This window comes from Scatophagus argus, chromosome 13 (genome assembly GCF_020382885.2).
Source record: "Scatophagus argus isolate fScaArg1 chromosome 13, fScaArg1.pri, whole genome shotgun sequence".
Taxonomy (NCBI): domain Eukaryota; kingdom Metazoa; phylum Chordata; class Actinopteri; family Scatophagidae; genus Scatophagus; species Scatophagus argus.
The window spans coordinates 18,058,282-18,076,126 of record NC_058505.1 but is presented as its reverse complement, the minus strand read 5'-3'; the positions used below and the strand labels follow the sequence as shown (position 1 = coordinate 18,076,126).

The 17,845-nt window shown below is 41.7% G+C and overlaps 1 protein-coding gene across 1 annotated transcript; it reads right to left on the bottom strand.

The window, feature by feature from the left end:
• Window positions 1-4,891: 4,891 nt before the first annotated feature.
• On the bottom strand, window positions 4,892-17,415 carry mmp14b (matrix metallopeptidase 14b (membrane-inserted)). The gene is made up of 10 exons (XM_046409155.1): window positions 16,775-17,415; window positions 10,214-10,362; window positions 9,979-10,101; window positions 9,496-9,803; window positions 8,857-9,018; window positions 8,272-8,429; window positions 8,055-8,193; window positions 7,743-7,893; window positions 6,616-6,731; window positions 4,892-6,488 (listed from the first exon to the last, which is right to left on the bottom strand). The coding sequence occupies exons 1-10, from the start codon at window positions 16,871-16,873 to the stop codon at window positions 6,025-6,027; spliced, it is 1,869 nt and encodes a 622-aa protein (XP_046265111.1). The 5' UTR covers window positions 16,874-17,415; the 3' UTR covers window positions 4,892-6,024.
• Window positions 17,416-17,845: the final 430 nt, after the last annotated feature.

The window sequence follows — 17,845 nt, the reverse complement described above, 5'->3', positions numbered from 1 at the left end:
CCACCTGTGTCTGGTGTACAGCGCAGGTCAATGGTAACGGCCTCCATGACCAGCCAGTCAGCTGACTATGGCCACTCTTATGCTGATGAGTGGGTAGTAAAAACAATATATATTTTTGCCCTGTAAGCAGTCACCCCCGCCTCCTCCCCTCATCCCAGCCCTCCCCACCTCTGTAACCACATAAGTCTTTGTGTCCAGTGCTGTTAGGAACTCAGCATAGAGGCCCACTAAGCTCCATTTTCAAAGGCACCCTCTGATGTGGCCTTTATGATCTCTGCATGTCTCACTGACTTTCCTCTTACTCTGACCTGACTTGGAGGTTTTCTTTCTCTTGCTGTATCCTATTTGCCCATGTTTTCCCTCCCTCTGTTGCTTTCCCTCACACATGCATACTTGCTCTTATAGCTTCCCTTTTAGTCTCTTTGGAAGATGGCCCACGCCTTGAAAACATATGTGAGTTTGGATAGATGCTAAAAGAGTGATATCTTGACAGTTTTACCACTCCTTGAAGTTCAAATTTCCCTTGATATATACACGCCCTCCCCCTTACAGTCGTCGTCCCCCCCCTTCTTTGTGATGACATGTATGTGCTTATTGAAAACAGATGTGCCCTGTTGCAATGGAAGAGGCATTGGGAGAAGGAGAAAAACAAGCATGAGGTTGTATGATACTCCATTAACAGACTGTTGGGGATGTGGGGAGGGTGAGGAGGAAGAATAATTGAAGTGTCTCAGGAGTTCAGACAGTGCCTGTATATATAGTTAGATATCAGATGAAATATGCCCACCATCCTGGCCAGGCCCTCCGCAAAGCAGGGGGCTTTCCTAATGGATACAGCCTGGTCAGGTCAAGGGTAGCTGGGCTTGGAGATCCTGATTCAGCATCTTCTATGAAGGAGTATTTTTCTGAGGGGTTTGGGAATATGAGACAGGGGTTAGGAAAAAAGTGATCTAAAGAAACTGAAATGTTGATTGTTTAACTTCCTTGCACCTGAGACCAGAGACTGTTCCCACTGCACCACACCCAATTCAAAGTGCAGACATTATGTTAAGTGAAAGAAAAACAGGAACATAGTTTTAAACTGATAGCTTTGAGCAGATTCAGCAGCGAGGGGGCAGGCACTGGCAAAAACTGTATGACCAACAAAGATCACAAACCAAATACCCAATGGAACAAAGAAAACTGAGACTGGGACATCTGGGGCACAAAAAAAAAGTGTTTAAGTGATGGAATTCATTTTCCATGTGTAGCTAAATGGAATAATAAGATGCAGACATAATGGAAAAAAGTGTTAGTTATTGATCCCTCTCTTTCATTGGCAGTGTACACCACGAGTAAACCATGAGTGTGTGTGATTGCAGCAGTGTGTGATAACTTTCATGTACGTTCAAAATATTTTTCGTGCAACTGAATAGAGAGCAACTGCCACTGAGGCACTGAGTTTCACTCTTCTTTGACATTTTAAAGCAGGGAATGTACACGTGCAATGGCTGCATTCCATTTATGTCAGCTGCTTTCATGGCCCGGGTATTGTGGATGCTGGCTTACTGGGGTAGTTAAATGGAATGAAGTGATCATTACTGTTATTTGCTATACCTGTAAGAGATCTGCTGTAACAAAGGGCCATGCTTAAACCAGTTTGACCCTCTGTTCTCTGTCATGTTTTTGGGTTTAGATTGTGTCAAAAGGTGGGATGACGTGTGAAATATAAATAATACGGAATGTGATAATTTGCTAGTCCTTTTTGACATATACAGCACACAGACAATATAGCTAATGTTTCGCCCCCATCAAAAGTAAATATTTTTACAATTCATCCTTAGGGAAACATTAATGTTGACAGAGAAGAGAAAGTCAGGGGATAGCCAAAGTTAGAAGGTTACATTGTCTGGCAAACACGAATGTCTGAAAAGAATTTCATCTGTATAATATTTGTTGAGATGAATCCTCTTGTTTCTTGACATAAAGCTTAATTCTAAATTGCTGGATTGTCCATCTCAGGAGTGACTTATTTGTAAAAGTTAAAATGACCTAATGGCGATCACTGGGTCATGAGATTAATGTGTTCTTTTTTCTTTTTTTTCCCTCCTCAGATAAGCACAGAAGGCACATAGCAAATTTCTTGTCAGACCTTCCCATTTGTTCACAATCGAACAAAAGGTGACCACATCACCTCTGCTCTCTGGTAGAGGAAGTTTAAGCTTAGCTCTTTACATCCTATCCATGTGTGTGTGTGTTTTGCTGTGTATGAAACAGAGACTCCAAAGAGAAAACTCTCAGTTCCTGTTTGTTGTATTAGTGCTTGACACAGGATGTGGCAGAGCTTTAACCAATGCAAATGAAAACCATGTGTAACCTATATAGCCACTCACCAGTTCCAAGAAGAAAAAGAAATGCTCCTTTCCACCATCCCACATCCTTGTTACCAGGCAGAGTGCAACACTAACCATTCTCTGTTAATCATTTGTTCTCATTTAATGGGAAAGTTACTCAGTCTTCTTCCTGAGGTTGGTCCTGCAATTACAGTATGATGTTCGAGTTTGGCTATTATGAGACACAATAGCCAAGAGAAGGAATTCCCCCTTTTTAGAAGTTTCCATTCATCAGCCAGCAGGCTACACACATGCCAACTGAAACAGGGACAGGAAGTGTCCAGCTCAGAGAAAGACAGGAACATAAAAAGAGCTTGTTAATGACGTTTGTCGTGTGGAGTGGATGTGACGTGAGGCATTTGGCATGAAGCAGTTTTCTTTTGCAGGTTGGCTTTTGTAGAAAGTGGACGGTAGCACTGGAATCGGGGCTAGAAATGACATTTTTGTTTATCTGGGTGAAATGTGAGAGCCAGAGGAGTGGAGATGGTTGGAGAGGCCAGGGCATTGTGGTGTGGTCTTTTGTTGGGCTTTGTGAAAAGAAGTGAGTCATTTTGCAGACAGTGAAGAAAAGCTCTCCAGTTACACAGAGAAAGAAAGGAGAGGACTGTGGGGAAGAATTATGCTGAGGCCATTCTTTTCGTCACTCTGCAGAATCAGCTGGGGGAAGGCAGAAAACGTCAAATAATGATCTACAGCTGAATGTCTGATTTGTGTACTTGGTCAAGGAGATGGTTTGAGCAAAGAAAACACCATGCACATATAAAGAGACCTACTGAAACGTGCTGAAGAGAAAGAAAATGGCAAAAACACAAGTTTTTTCCTCATACATCCTTTATTGTGACTGTGGTGTAGTCAAAAAAACAAATTAAGCAGATCTAAACCAACTACCATCCCCCAACCCTCACTGCCATGGCCCGCTGTGTGTCTGGCCTACATGATGCAGTTGGAATTCCAGATGTTGCTCATGGAATTCTTCTCCATCTCTGGCCTCCAAATGTGACTTAACCCTCCTCACTCCTCCTTCATGTCCTCCTCCCTCCTCCACCCCCCAAAAAGGCCTCGTGACTTCTCTCCCCAGCCCCAGCTCTTCAAAACACTGCAGCAAAACAGAGACAAATGGGCGCCCTAAATCTTTTCAGCACAATAGGAAAATACCTCATCATTTTAATTGCATAAAGTCCTGTTGCAGTAATCATAACATATCATAGAGGCGCTGACCCCCACCCACTTTCCTTCTCTCATAGTCAGTCATCTTTACAGTGAGCCTGATGGTTGTATGGCAGTTGTTCATTAGTGGCATCATTAAGGAGTGGGGAGACGCCTAGGTTTGCTGTTTGAGCTTTTATTGGCTCATGGTGGATGGGAGTGCACTCATACACAGTGCATAAAACACAAATGAAGGCATTTATAGCTGTGCAAAACATGCCTGAGAGCATATTTGTATTGCTGTACTTGTGAGGACTTGTGTTGACAAAAATCACTGAGTGAGCCCAACATAAAAAAGATTAAACCTCTCCACAGTTTTTTGAACCCTAAATCTACACCATTGTCCCTCACTTTACACGACTTTACTCATCTTTCTGCTCTTGTTGTCTTTTTGGTCCTCATAAATCTGGAAACACAAGAACACACACACACCCTCTCTGTCTAACAGTATGCCTGAGATATGTTTTCCTGCTGTGCTGCAATGGCTTCACACAATCGTCCTCATCCCTGTTTCTGCTTAAGCTTTGGATCCATTCCGTATTTTCCGACCCAGTTTCTGGCCTGCCAGTTTCCGAGCCCCAGTAACACACAGTGGTGCAGTCGGGGAGCAAGAAACCTGGAGGTCCAGGAAGACTGGGGAAGACCAGGCAGAGGAGCCATGTGGTGGATATGAGAGGTAAAGAGTCCAAGTAAAAGCTGGATTTTGTGGAAGTAGTTAGGCCTAAGTAGAAATACTGTCAAATTAAAGGAAATGGGTTTAGCCAAAAGCAGTTTAAGGAGAATTCTGTTTTTTTGGGTTTTTTTTTTACTGGAACTTATATTTACATATTTTGGTGTGTAAATACCTCATTACTACTTATCAGTAGTTTTGGAATTGGTTTCGTTCTGAAACCTTATGAGAAGTGAGCTATTTAGAGTTCTTGCCTCATCTAGATTGTTGAAATCAGCTAAAAATTTAAACATGATTTTTGAAATGAATTCTTGCTGTCTGTTTCTTGAGACAAACTCCAAACTCCTCCATTTAACTTTGATTCACATTTTTACCTTAGTACGTCTGCAACAACTCATCTCTCATGAGATTTTCGAGCAAGACTTGTGTTTCTGGTTCCTGGAGCGTCAGAGTTGGCCCAAAGGATTGCGTTGCAGCCATTGCAGATGTATCACAGCTGCCGGCTCGAGCAATCTACTGGAGCAGTTCCAACACTTTTGGTAAGTATGAGTTGTTCATAGACCAAAATATGTAAACAGAATTCCCCTTGAACAGAAATATGGTATAAAGGAAGAAAGATTAAGTGAAAATCAAAGCACAGGAAGACTTTTGAAATTACTTTATTTAGTAAGAAAAGCTTAAAAATATAAGTGAGTATGAACACACACACACAATATCATTGCGAAAACTAGATAATTATCATTATTATCATTATCACTAGTAGCATTATCGTTGTTAACTGCTCATAACCCCTGACTAATAATGCAGCACCATGATTTGTAAACAAGTACGATGACAAAAAGGAGTCATTTTCAGATCTTCAATTTATTTTCATTTGAGATAGATTCAAGGTAAAAAAAAAAAACAATCAAGTTTCAAGAACACATAACTCCCTTCCCCATTCACTGTCCCCACATATATAAAATTAAGGCCACTTTCAAAGCTGTATGTCACTGTCCAGCAGGACTTTTTAATGACAATGTACAAAAACACATTCTTTACACAGAGGACAACAACAATAATAGTAATAGTCATAATAATAGTGACAATATCATTTATAATAATAATCAGCACTAAAGACATTGATATAAAAAGGAAAAGGCACATTGCATTTATTGGTTGACTCTGATATGAGTGTATCTCATGATTCTGTCAGACTTAAGCTAATGTTTTGCTTCCCTTTTATGGTCCATACTGGCTCTGACTCGTAACTCTGCTGGAAGATTAAGAACCACAATGACAGCACCACTGTGGTTTCCAAATGTGTGTGTTAATGTGAGTGTGTGCTAGTTAACAAGGGGGAGGAACGAGCAACCAAACGCTCTTTGCTTACTCAGAGGAACATGCTAGAATGGGCATCATGAAGATGCAGGTTCGAAGCGGAAATTCACAAGGACACAAACACTGACCACTGACAAAAATTAAAAATAGGACATTGAAAAAAGGCTAAAACAAACAGCAATGAGCTGGCGTCAGTAACCACGAGGCAGGCGGAGACAGACGGGAAAGAAAATAAAAAGGATGGAAGGATGAAATGGTTGAGAGATAGGGCAAAAGGAATCTGGCAGTGGTAACAATATTTTAAAATAAAAGTGTGGTGCTTTTCCTTCTGCTCTTTCCCCAGTTTTATCACTGTCTCTTCTGCTCTTATTATCCATGTTCAACATTTCCTTCCACTTTTGTTCTCTTTCTCTCCCTGTCTCTCCCTCCTCTTTCCCTCCCCTTCTCCTCCTCCGTCTACACCTTGTCCAGTAAAGATCGCTGGAAGTAGAGGAGTCGGCGTGGGGTACCATTCCGACGGAAAAACACCAAGGCTGCCAGCGTCACAATCACACACACTAAGAGGAAGAGCGGCACCACCACCACTGCTGCTCCACTTCCACCCCCAACCTCTTTAATAATGATCACCTCCGTATCCTCCTCCTCCTCCTTCTCCTTTTCCCTCTCTCTGTCCCTCTCTCTATCTCTAGTTCTGTCTTTATCCTCCCGTTCCTTCTCCTTCTCCCTCTCCTTGTCCTTGTCGTGTCCGCCTCCGTCTCTTCCTCCGTCTCTTCCTCCATCTCTTCCTCCGTCCGTCTTGGGGTCTTCGTTGGGGCAGCCCATCCAGTCACGAAGGGCTGATTTTGGGTATCCCGGCTCTACACGCATCATCTGGTTGTTGAATTTCCAGTACTTGTTGGCTTTGTAGAAGTAGGTGTACGCTGAAGCATGGAAAACAGCAATGTGAGAAACAAACCCAAACAGAAAGGAAAAGCAACTTCTACAAGCATTCCTTCAGATTACAGCGTGAGACAATAATCTGGGTAATATTATACACATCACCCTTACCTTGATCTTTGCTCATGAAGGCTGCCTTGATGTTGTCAGGCACTCCCTGCCACACACTGACTGACTTCGGATAGCCATCATCAACAGTTCTTGAATCTTCATTGAAACGGTAATACCTAAACAAATCATGTAAGTGGAAAGGTAAAGGGAAAGACAGCGATGGTGAGTTATTAGTCACATTCAGACCCCTGAAAAACACTTAACACACTTAAGGCTGTTCTGACAAAGATTAGACTTGGATTTGCTCTAAAGGACATGGGAATTGACTTGTTCTGACAAGGCTGACATGTGACTTGACCTGTCTTTGGTCAAAGGCTCTCTGCAACAACAAAATATGGTCTATTACAAGCTTTGCCAATGATATACAGTTCCTGTCTCCTAAGTGGGTGTGGCCACCTTGCTTTCCATCCTCATTGAGAATTATTCTTGTTCCCGTCTCTCCTTAAGAAACTGAGACTTGACTCAGACTTGAGCTACAAGACTTGAAACCTTTCTAGACAGACTTGAGACTTGACTTGGGCTTGTGCTGACAGAAGCCTAGGAGTGACTTGTGGCACAGCTGCATCATCTGTCCACTGTTTTGTTGTAGCCTATTGCTGAATTATATGATCTCTGTCAGATGACCATATCAGCATTTATATAAATGTATTTACTTTTAATTCAATTAAAACATGGCATAATATGACATATCAAGGTCAAATGTGGTGAAAAGAACTACGACAAGGAATAAAAGTGTTGTCAGGTCATAGTGTGTTTGCAATCTCAGTTGTTTTATAAAAGCATCCACTTGTTATGGACTTTGTTTATGTAGGTGGTTGTTTGCACTGTAATCACTGACTGCCATATTTTAAGCAGCTTTTTCATAACAGTAACTATGGTTTAAATATGGGAAGGCTCTGTAAGCTTTAAAGTTCCTCATGGTCTGTTACAATGTTTAAATGAGAAGCAGGTTTGTAATTCAGGATTAGTGACTGACTTCAAGCACTTGGACCATATATGGTCAGCACTCAAACACATGTTTTGGTGGTGGTGACGCAAATGGATTTTCCTTCAGTATCAGTAGTTTATAAAGTTCAACCCAATTTGGTTGTGGGATTTGGAACACACATATAAATAAGATGACTAACTTGTTTGCCCTGAAGAAAAATGTCTGTCCAGTGGGGGTGTAGTAGAGAGCAGCGTCTATTCGATCTTTGGGAAGCCCAGTGCCCATTTCCTTGAGGCTCATTGGGTAACCAGCATCCAGAATTGATTCAGTAAACACCCAATACCTGTCCCCTGGAGATATAGTGTGAGGCAGAATCAGGACAGACAGAGAAACAGAAACAGGGGAAGAAAACACTTAGGAGTTAACTGGACAATGTTGCTGATTTGATGATGAGTGTTTTTAAAAGGGAAATCTTGTGAATGTTTTATCAGCATACTTAAGACAGACTTACCTTTGAAGAAAGCAAATTTCCCGTCATCCCTTTCAAAAGCAGAATTTATATGAGTTGGCAGTCCTCTCCAAAAGTGACCAATCGGCATAGGATATCCATCTAGAACATGGTTGTTACGTACCCTCCAGAACCATTTTTCCTGAAAGAGAGACAAGATTTATTAAGTCTCCTAGGATGACTGCCATATCAAAAGTCCAACAAGGTTGTGTATGTTTACCTTGAAAACAAACATTTCTCCTCTAAGGATGGCGATGGTGTCGAAGTGTCCATCACAAATGTTGGGGCCAAAGCGAGGCTTGTCTGGTGAGTATGGGGGCTGGGGACTGTATGGTGTTTGGGGTGTTACAGGAGGTGGCTGAGGACCTGATCCAGACCCTTTGTGAACAAAGACATATGAAAATGATTTTTGGACTCCCACCTTAACTTGTGCACATCATCTAACGGTGGTCCTGTAATACGATGAAACTGAGTGATGATGATAATAATGCCCCGTCTAGATTACAGGTTATGAAGCAGCAGATGACAGGGAGAAAACTGATTACCAAGGATTACATCTAAAAACTTCAACCTAAATAGAAAGGGATTTTAGCAGAAATAGCACAAGTTTTGCACAAAATAAAGTCTTTACATCTTTGGAAAGAACTGTTTTACATTGGCCTTTCAAGTCTACATATTTGTCTTAATGTATCACTGTATCAAGCTCTTTATGCTTCAAGCTCTTGATAGAGAAAATTGCAAATGCCAAAGGAAGAATTAGCTCTCATTTAAAGGTGATTTGAATAGTTAACTGTTGATAACACACCATAAAGTTGCTGTATGCCTCTGCGATCATCGTCGGGAAGTTGGAAGTTCTCTGTGTCCATCCACTGGTAGAAGGGAGCCATTATGGCTGAAGGGTCATTGGAGTGCTCCAGACCCAGAGCATGGCCCAGTTCATGCACCGCAACCAGGAAAATATCATTACCTGAAACAGTGACAAAACCAGCATATCATTTGATTAGGCATCCTTTTCATAAAGTTAAGTGGGATACATGAAATAGGTTGAGTCTGATCTCATGGTCATGAGACAATGAGTATTAAGGAGAAGTTTTTTTGTTGTTTCCTCATTTTTCCTTATTTTTAAGTGAGTCAGATGCACGCGAGTACTTCTCCCATCAGTAAATCCAAAATAATATGATCTACATGTCCTGTCAGACATAAACAGCTGATGTTGCAAAGCTGTGTCCCTACTGTACCAGAAATAAACACTTCTCAATTTCTGTGGTTTTTCATACCCCAGGGCATCCACTCCCTCAAATGTACTGAGACAAGACTGAACCTGTTGCTGCTTGTGTTTTTCTTACAAGAGAAGTAAAACTAACTCCCAACATTTTACATTTATTTCATCAGTTGTTTTTTTTAAATCCCCTCATTTATTAAATCAGTTTGAACAGAGCCTCACCTAACAGATCTCTGTTTCCAATAGTCCATGGCTCAGCCGCATCGAAGTGGGTGTCCCCACCAATGCCATTACCAGGGAAATAGGCATGGGCCAGGAAGCCCCCCTCGCCATCAAATGGACTGCTGTCACCATGGAAACCCTCGGCGAAGAAGATCATAATGTCTGCAAACTCCTCCACCTTGTCCCGTATGTAACTGTAGGGGATCTCCCGGAAACGTAGGGGAGTGACGCTCTCCCACACCTTGAAGGCCTTCCTGATGGCCTCTTGGGTCTCGTACTCACCCACCTTAGGGGTGTAGTTCTGTATACTGAAGAGTGTATAATTGTGTGTGGGTGTGTGAGGGGATTAGGGTGTGAAAGGTAAGACAGAGTTAAAAATGATTTTTCATTGGTTACAAACAAAATTAAGCAAAAGAATCAGAATCTGTAAAATAGTTTTAGGTACTTCAGGTTCCAGGAGGTTTAAGAGCCTTGCTGACGTACCTGAAAGTGATGTCATTCTTGTTCCACTTCAAACCCTGGATTGCGTATCGCTTCTTCCTCAGGTTACTCTTCAGCTCGGCACCAAATTTATCTGGCACACCACAGCGTGGTCGACGCATGGCCCTGCCAAAGACAAGGCATGATCCACTCAAACAAGGTAAGAAATACTTTTTATTTGAATATGACCATATTTTGCAGGCTGTATTTCTGCAACATGTTGTTTGAAGGAGCTCACTCAATGGTGTTGGTGTCAAAGGTGCCAGTGACGGTGAGGCCATAGAACCTCTGCATGGCGGCGATGGCTGAGGAGACGGAGTGAGGGGAGCGGAGGGAATGAGTCCTCATGTCGCCCGGAGGCAGGTAACCGTACTGCTGCAGCCATGACTTTAAAGCAAAGCAAAAAAATAGCACAACAGGGTGACTCACGGGAAATATTGCAAAATAAAACTGAGGAAACTACAGTCTCAGAAAAAAAAAAAACACTAAATTAAAAACACACACAAAAACATGTGACATCTCACCTGATTTTTGTTGTTATTGAAAACCACAGACAGGGTTAAGAAACTATTTGGGCTGATGTTGATTGTGAGTCACGGGAACTACAGGTTTGGGATGTTTTTATGCGACTGCAGCAAAAACACATTGCTCCCCGACAGCAAAAATAATCTCTTGAATAACATCTTCTTGTGTTTTGGTGTTTGGATATTTGGGCACAGTCAGAGCAACATCATTTCAAGAACCTGGCGTGTCTCCATTTAATGACTAAACACAAAAGCAATTCAGCCATCATTCAGCCCTCCCGTGAGGACCATAGTGGATTGAAAATAAGGTCACCATGAAAGATTAATGCTAAACTTAACCCCCCACCCCCCAAAAAAACCTCAAACAAAGGTGGTTCATGTTTCAGGAAATCCCCCTGAAAGAGTCAAAGATTAACTTCTGTTTCTACACTGAAGTCACTCGATCAGATCTTGTTTGAGTTTCAGTGCAGATTGTGACAGATGTAACTGAACTTATCTGTTGAGTTTGTCCATGAAGAAACTATTAATTTGAAGCCGCTAAAAAACATATTCTGACGAGTTCTACATGCCTCCAGATCCTCAGTCTCAGCTTAGCTTGACCTTACATTCCCCTGGAAACCCATTTCACTGTGGTACTGGTTTGACATCTGGACCTGTGCCAGCGGCTTTACTCCACACCTCTCCCACACAGCCTCAAACTAGAACTGAAAAATAACACTGAGGCTATTGTGAGTGCAGTCAAAAACCAAGACCACTTTGATATTCTGCTGTGCAAAGTCACTTTGTGAGCTCGTAATGCGCTTTTAGGATGTGTTTTATTGTTTAGATATACTATGTGCTTGAGTAAAAAAGGCTATCTGTCAAAAATTGCTTTTTTGTTTTTTGCTTCTTTTTTTTTTTTTTTTTTTAGAGGGGGTGGGTTCTTGCATGTCAGGGCTTGATGTGACTTCAAGCAATCTGCACTTTTGAATAGGCGTAGTGGGTATTTGTGCAGAGAAGGGGATTGAGAGAAACAGAGAAGTGAGACGGATAGGGAGTGTCCCAGGGTGAGACTCAGGCCTTGGGCAACCTCAGCTGATGTCTCTAGTCGAGCAGCAGCGTCAGCCAGTAATTTAACTGGGAATTTCTTCCTCCTTGCATCCAAACCTCAAAGTCAAACTCTTCCCCCCACGTCTGTGTCTCTGTCTTCGCCTCGTCACTCCACCCCTTCTCCTCTCTTCTCCCTCATCTCTCTCTTATGGAAAACCCAGAGACTTGAGGGTAAATACTTATGAACAACCACACCCAGAGCCGCTCAATTACCGCTGTATAGCCTATCTGCCTCTAAAGGTTGCTTAATACAATGACGGTAAAACGTGTAGCTGCCTTATCTAATTTTGTTCTTCTTTTTTTTTTTTTTTTTTACTTACAATGCAAGCAGTTCTAGCATAGATTTTCTGAATCTGTGGTCTGTTGGTTTAAATTTACTCATGACTATACTTGTGTGAGTTTGAGTTTGGGCAGAATGGCACTCTCTCTGTCTTTCCTAAAGAGACATGGAGGTCTTAGTGTTTAGACTCCCCCCCCCCCCCCCACCCCCATAAGAGCCCTTTCTGGTTCTGACTCACCCATGGTGCTCCAGTGGACGCATAAAGACTCACTGTTAAAGCACATCCATACGAGCGGGAAAGTCAGACACAAATGTTAGTATCACAGAATCAGATGCATTTCACTGTGAATATAAGAAAAATTATGTTTAAAGGTTATCTGACTTTGCTTGAAATCTTATTCTGCTCTTTTACACATTCACTATGTTTTCTTTTCCACAAAATCCTAATTTTTTGCCTTCAGCTCAGTCAAAAGACTGCTGTTAAGTGACACTGAGCATTTGTTTTAACTTTAAGGCTCCCACGCCTCTTTCGTGGGTCCCTCAGGTGACTTGACAAAGTCTTATTCACCCTCGCACTTGGTTATTTTTGACTACGCTAATGGGCTGAGTAACTACAGCAACAGCAAAAAGAGGAAATGGTCACTATTTACAGTGGCACAGGAGATGACATCCCACGCTAATACAGTCTTTTGATGTAGAGCAGTGGTTCCCAACCTTTTTAGTCAGTTGTACCGTCCACAGCCCTGTCCAGAGAACCAGAGAACTCAAAAACCTCTTCGCTGACAACCCACCATTAAAATTATTTACCTATTATTTAGCCTTTTTAACCTAAATGGTTTAGCTGTTTATCCACTGCTTTTTAGCTAATTAGCTTATTCCACATGGTTATTCATTACTTTTAGATGTTATCCATCACACAGCTATTCAAAATTCTCTGTCTGCTTGCTAATTGTTTTCCAGCACTCTTGGTGTTAACACTTTACAGCTGACTAAATATGTATAAAACTGCTATCTTTCCACATCCCCCTTTGCAACTTCTGAATTACCCCCTGGGGTACAGTACCCCAGTCACTGATGCAGAAAACTGCTGCATGGAAATATTTTAGTGTTAAAGTCAGTCTTGATCCCTTTATTTTTAACAACGCACAGACATAGAGACGAACAGTGCAAAGGAACTTTTAGGAAGTTAAGTCTATGATTTCGAGAGCACAGCTTGTTCATATGCAGCGATGTGAGTTTATTGTTTAATGGAAGATCTACCAGAATCAAACAGTGGGTTGCTATGGATTTTGCATAGGATGAGAGAGGGAGGAGGAGGGATTGCATTTCAGCAAAGAAAGAGAGTCAGTTGTTCCGTTTGATGAGGGCCAATGGAAAGAAACTCTGGTCAACAGCAATGGGAGTCCAGCTGAAGCATGCTGGGTATACAGCACACACACACAGCTCATTGCACATCCACTCGCTGCCCAGAGAGCTGCAGTATTATGTCAGATGTCATAAACGTATGAAATTATTGGTCCCACTTCACTTGCAACAGCTTGTTATTGGCTGTTAGTGTGTGATTATGTTTGTGAAGGAGTGCATAGAAGCAAACTATTTAAACTCTTTCTTGCTGTATGAGTATTTGTCCGAGACTATTGCTGTTCCTTTAGTGAGACATTTAGGACCTTGCCTACCCCTCTGGGTGAGAGCTCCTCAGCACACATAAAGAAAGTTCTTTTTAAATATGTGTCTCTGTGTGTGTAATCCTCCAGCTGCTGTCTATTATAACAACCTTTCTCCAGCCAACAACAATAAAACCCAGTGACAAAAGAGTGGAAAAACACACATCTCTGCCAATGCCATTTCAGCTATAAGCTAATCCTAACCAAATCTTGATGGCACAATTTTGTCTCTGGGAGAAAAGAAAAAAAAAAAAAGCTTCCTCAAAATCTGGTTCATTCCTTGCTTCCTTTATGAACAGGAAATGAGGTAATGGCTTTGTGTTTTACCTTATTTCCTGTAACAAACCCTATTTTTCCTCCAAAAGGCCACCCACTGGTGATCTTTAGGATGTTACTTTGTTTGAAAACTACTCACACGTCCTTCCTTCCTTCCTTTAAGTAACTTGTATGACATCACGATGGGACTGGTGTAAAGTTACCAGTTTAAGCAGTCTGTCTCTTGCGCTTACTCTCATTAGGAGCAGAAGGAAAGAGATATATGTTCACACAAGATGTGTGTGCTACAGCTATGATTTACATCCTGTCCTATTCTACTGGATAACTGCTCAATTTTCCAAATGTCTTTTCCTGAGATTGCATCACTCCCATCACCACAATACCCTTCTTTCTTGTCAGCAACAGCCTCCTCACTGTCCTCCATGTTTTGCTTTAATCATCTCATCTCATGTCCATTTATCCTCCTTTGCAGTGAATGACCTCAGCTTGTAGACATTTCTCTGTGCGTGTGCATAAGGAAAAAATCTATGCACATATGAGAGAAGAGTGTGTGTGTGTCTGTGTTTGTGTGTGTGTCACAGGAAGGTGGTTGCTGACACACCAAGGTGTTTCTCACAGTGAGACATATCCCACTGGCCTCTTCCTGTCTTTGCCACAGACCACAGGACATGAATTCTGCACCTACATCCTTACAACCCCGACCGTTTATCTCACCAGTACACACCCACTGATCGACAAACAGCCACTCACTTAATTAGACCTATTGTTAATTAAAGCACAAACATCCTGCTGCATCGTGGGACTGTGTAATGAAGCTGGTGACTTGTGGGTTTGTGGAGGCATATGAGATCCCCTATTTGAAGTTAAATTAAAGACACAGGAAGCAGTGGGTTTATGAAAATGTCAAAAAAAAAAAAAACAGAGGACGTGAATCAGTAAATGAATATAAACTTATTGAAACCGCACAGTTAAGGGGCACTTCAGGCCAAGCCTGTGCATGCACTTTGGTACAGATTTCCACAGAAAACTGATGGTCTTTCTACTTAAAGGCTAACCACTACTTTTTCCACCATTAAAGTCACGTATGTCATAGTTTAGAGTTTCACTTTCTCTCCTGTCCACATTAGACCTTTTTGAACGCAATCTGTCCATTGGGATCCTCTTTGTTGGATATTGATGCTGGTGTTCTTTTTGACACTGATGATGTACAAAGATCAGCTCAAAATAACTGAACTCGTGGTATGACTAAACTTATTTCCAAACTACGAATATCTTGTGACCCACCTCCAACAGTTTCTACACTCAAATTACACTCTTTTACTCCCTTCCACTCAGATCAATTACAGGCCCAACTTGTTTAGAATTCCTTGCTACAGCAAAAATTTTGAACTCTTTGACCAATAACATCAAAAGCAATTTGAGCAAATTTAAGTGAAAACATCATTTTGTCAGTATAATTTAAATAATATTTATTTGGTTTATAGCTCCAATAACCAGTTGATTTTTATTAGAAAATACTATTAAATTAGATTCATTCCTAAATATTTAACCAATAAAATTTACAAGTGGCAGCAGGTTCCAACCCTGGATTTTCAACTGTTGTGGTGGACCAGTGCTTCAGTTTACATTTGAATCACGGATTGCGCCTTTAAGTTAACAGTCTTATGTAGGTCAGTGGAGTTAACTTCATGTTCTTCTGATGGTGCAGCTCAATTTATCATTCCAGACCGTATACAATGACTAGAGAGAGACACCTGAGGCCATTCTATGACCTACCAAGATCAGTTCTTGGTAGGCCTCTCTACTATGATGTGTGCATGCATGTACACATGCTCAGGAAGCAGGAATGTATCATGACATGTCATTTCCTGCAACCTTAACACAGAACGTCCTCATGCTACACTGGCTGTGGGGCTGGAGGACTGCTGACACTGCATACTGAACAGAACAGATCAGAACAGAGCAGAGAAGAACAGTCTTGCCTGAACTGCAGGACTACTTAGACCTTGTACCTCAGCTCAGTGGGTTATTGGAAGCCTTATGTACAGAACTAGAGTTCAAACTGTGGTGAGTGTTTTTCCATGACTGACCATGGCTGAGATGCTGCAGAAGCTCTCAGACTGTAAAACCCACCTCCTCCCAGTCTGCTGAGCCATAACTCAGGACAGATGTCAACAATTACATCTTCCCATCCCTCTGAATATAACTGTACCCACAACTATCACCCCCCTCCCCACACACACACACACACGCACACACACACATCCCACCCCCCACCCCAACTCCCACAAAAATTGCCTCTGTCTCTGCCTCGACCACAATACAAGCTCATGCATTTCTCCTCATTTGTTTTGTTTTTTCTCTTGCTCTTCTACTTCTGCCCGCTCAGCATTTCTCAGTGTTTTCACGAGCGTTATCATCATCATGGGCTGCTTCCTCTAACCCAGGGTCAAAGTTTCTCCCATTCCTGTTGCACTTGGACTGATGAAAAGAGGTTTAATGATCTTTTTAATCAAATCAGAAAATTAATGACGAGTAGCAGGAAAGATCCTTCACATTTACATATGAAGATACAGTATATTTTTCAGTCACTCTGTGTTTAAATCTCTAACTCTAAATATATTTCTTTATCCTAGCTTTTCTCACATTATCGTTTGTTGGCTTTGTTCTTGGACTCTAGATTCATTTATCTGAGATTAACCATCACTTGTGGACATATACATCTGGCTTAGTCCTCTGCTCTGCGCTTATTTATCTAGATTTATTTCTCTATCCTGGATGTATTTATGTAGCGTTGTTGCTTGATTCTGGATTTATTTATCTGAGTTTATCCACCAATCTTTTATCTATGCATCTGGATTTATTACTTAGTTCTGGATGCACTTATTTAATAGCATTCATCAGTTTTGGGTTAATTTATCTGGCTTTATTTCTTGATTGTACGTAGATCTGACTCTATTCCTCACCTCCGGGTTGATTTGTCGCTCCGTCGCTCCCTGTGCGGTCAGCTCCCACACCACCGCCAGCAACAGCAGTCGGACAAGCGATTTGGGCTCTGGTGCCATCACTTGTCTCTCAAAAAAAAAAAAAAAAAAAAAAAAAAAATTACAGATCTTCCTCTAACAGTCCGCGCAAACTTCGCTTTGCTATTTGTCAGAACATTATCTGTGAAAAGGCGTGAGTGAATTTCCAGGCGCAACCGAGATCGACTTGGCGCAAAGCACAGAAAGAGTTTCCAAAAGAGTTGCAGGAGTGCGTCTCTGCTACTTATTACTCAAGTTACTTAAACCACGAGAGGTATTTGTCCAGTCTGTGCATTCTTCTCGCGTTTCGGTGAATTTTAACCAAATTATCGGACGTTGCTGGAAGCACGAAGTCCGAAGGAGGGCTCTGGAGCTGCAGGCTGTGCGTACTTTATGTCCAAATTCAGCTTGCGCCTTGCTCCAGATGTTGCAGTCAACTTTATTTTCATGAAGCAGTCTTAACTCCTCGCTGTCCACTCGTCCCTATCTTACATTTGGCTTATTATGATCCCCCTCTTCTCTTCCTCTCTCTCCCCGCTGCAGACGTGGTAGTTTGATATTCCCCCGAGACCTTCAGCTGGAAAGAAGAGGACTATAAACCTCCCCCTCCGAAATCAGCCCGCCCCTCCGACATGGAAGGCTGGAATCAACTTGGTGACCTTCGCGTTAGAGTTGGCACGGTTTGCATTTTACCTTTAGGCTGTGATTAAATCTCTGAAAACTGTGTAGGACGCTGTGAACTCACATTTAAAATTTAGGAATAGTAATAGGAATATGTTGACGATGCGTTTGGGTGATTTATCAATACAGTTATCTGCTCCCATAAACAGAAATATAACCCTTTACACTGACTCTTCTTTTCAAGCCCAAGGCAGCAACCAAATATTGTTAAGCTATTATTTTTCGTATTGTTTTAAACACGAGATCTAATAATCAGTTTATTACTACCTGTCTTCACTGTAATGTAACTTACAATTAACAGAATTATACTGTTTTACACTCATTCTCACTGAT

Excerpts from the sequence above, each read along its gene's own strand:
- mmp14b (XM_046409155.1), bottom strand. The coding sequence starts at position 16,873 with ATGGCACCAGAGCCCAAATCGCTTGTCCGACTGCTGTTGCTGGCGGTG. Across the intron at positions 10,363-16,774 it reads AGCGACAAATCAACCCGGAG|TCATGGCTGCAGCAGTACGG; the intron begins GTGAGGAATAGA and ends TTTGCTTTAAAG. Across the intron at positions 10,102-10,213 it reads TTTGACACCAACACCATTGA|GGCCATGCGTCGACCACGCT; the intron begins GTGAGCTCCTTC and ends TGTCTTTGGCAG.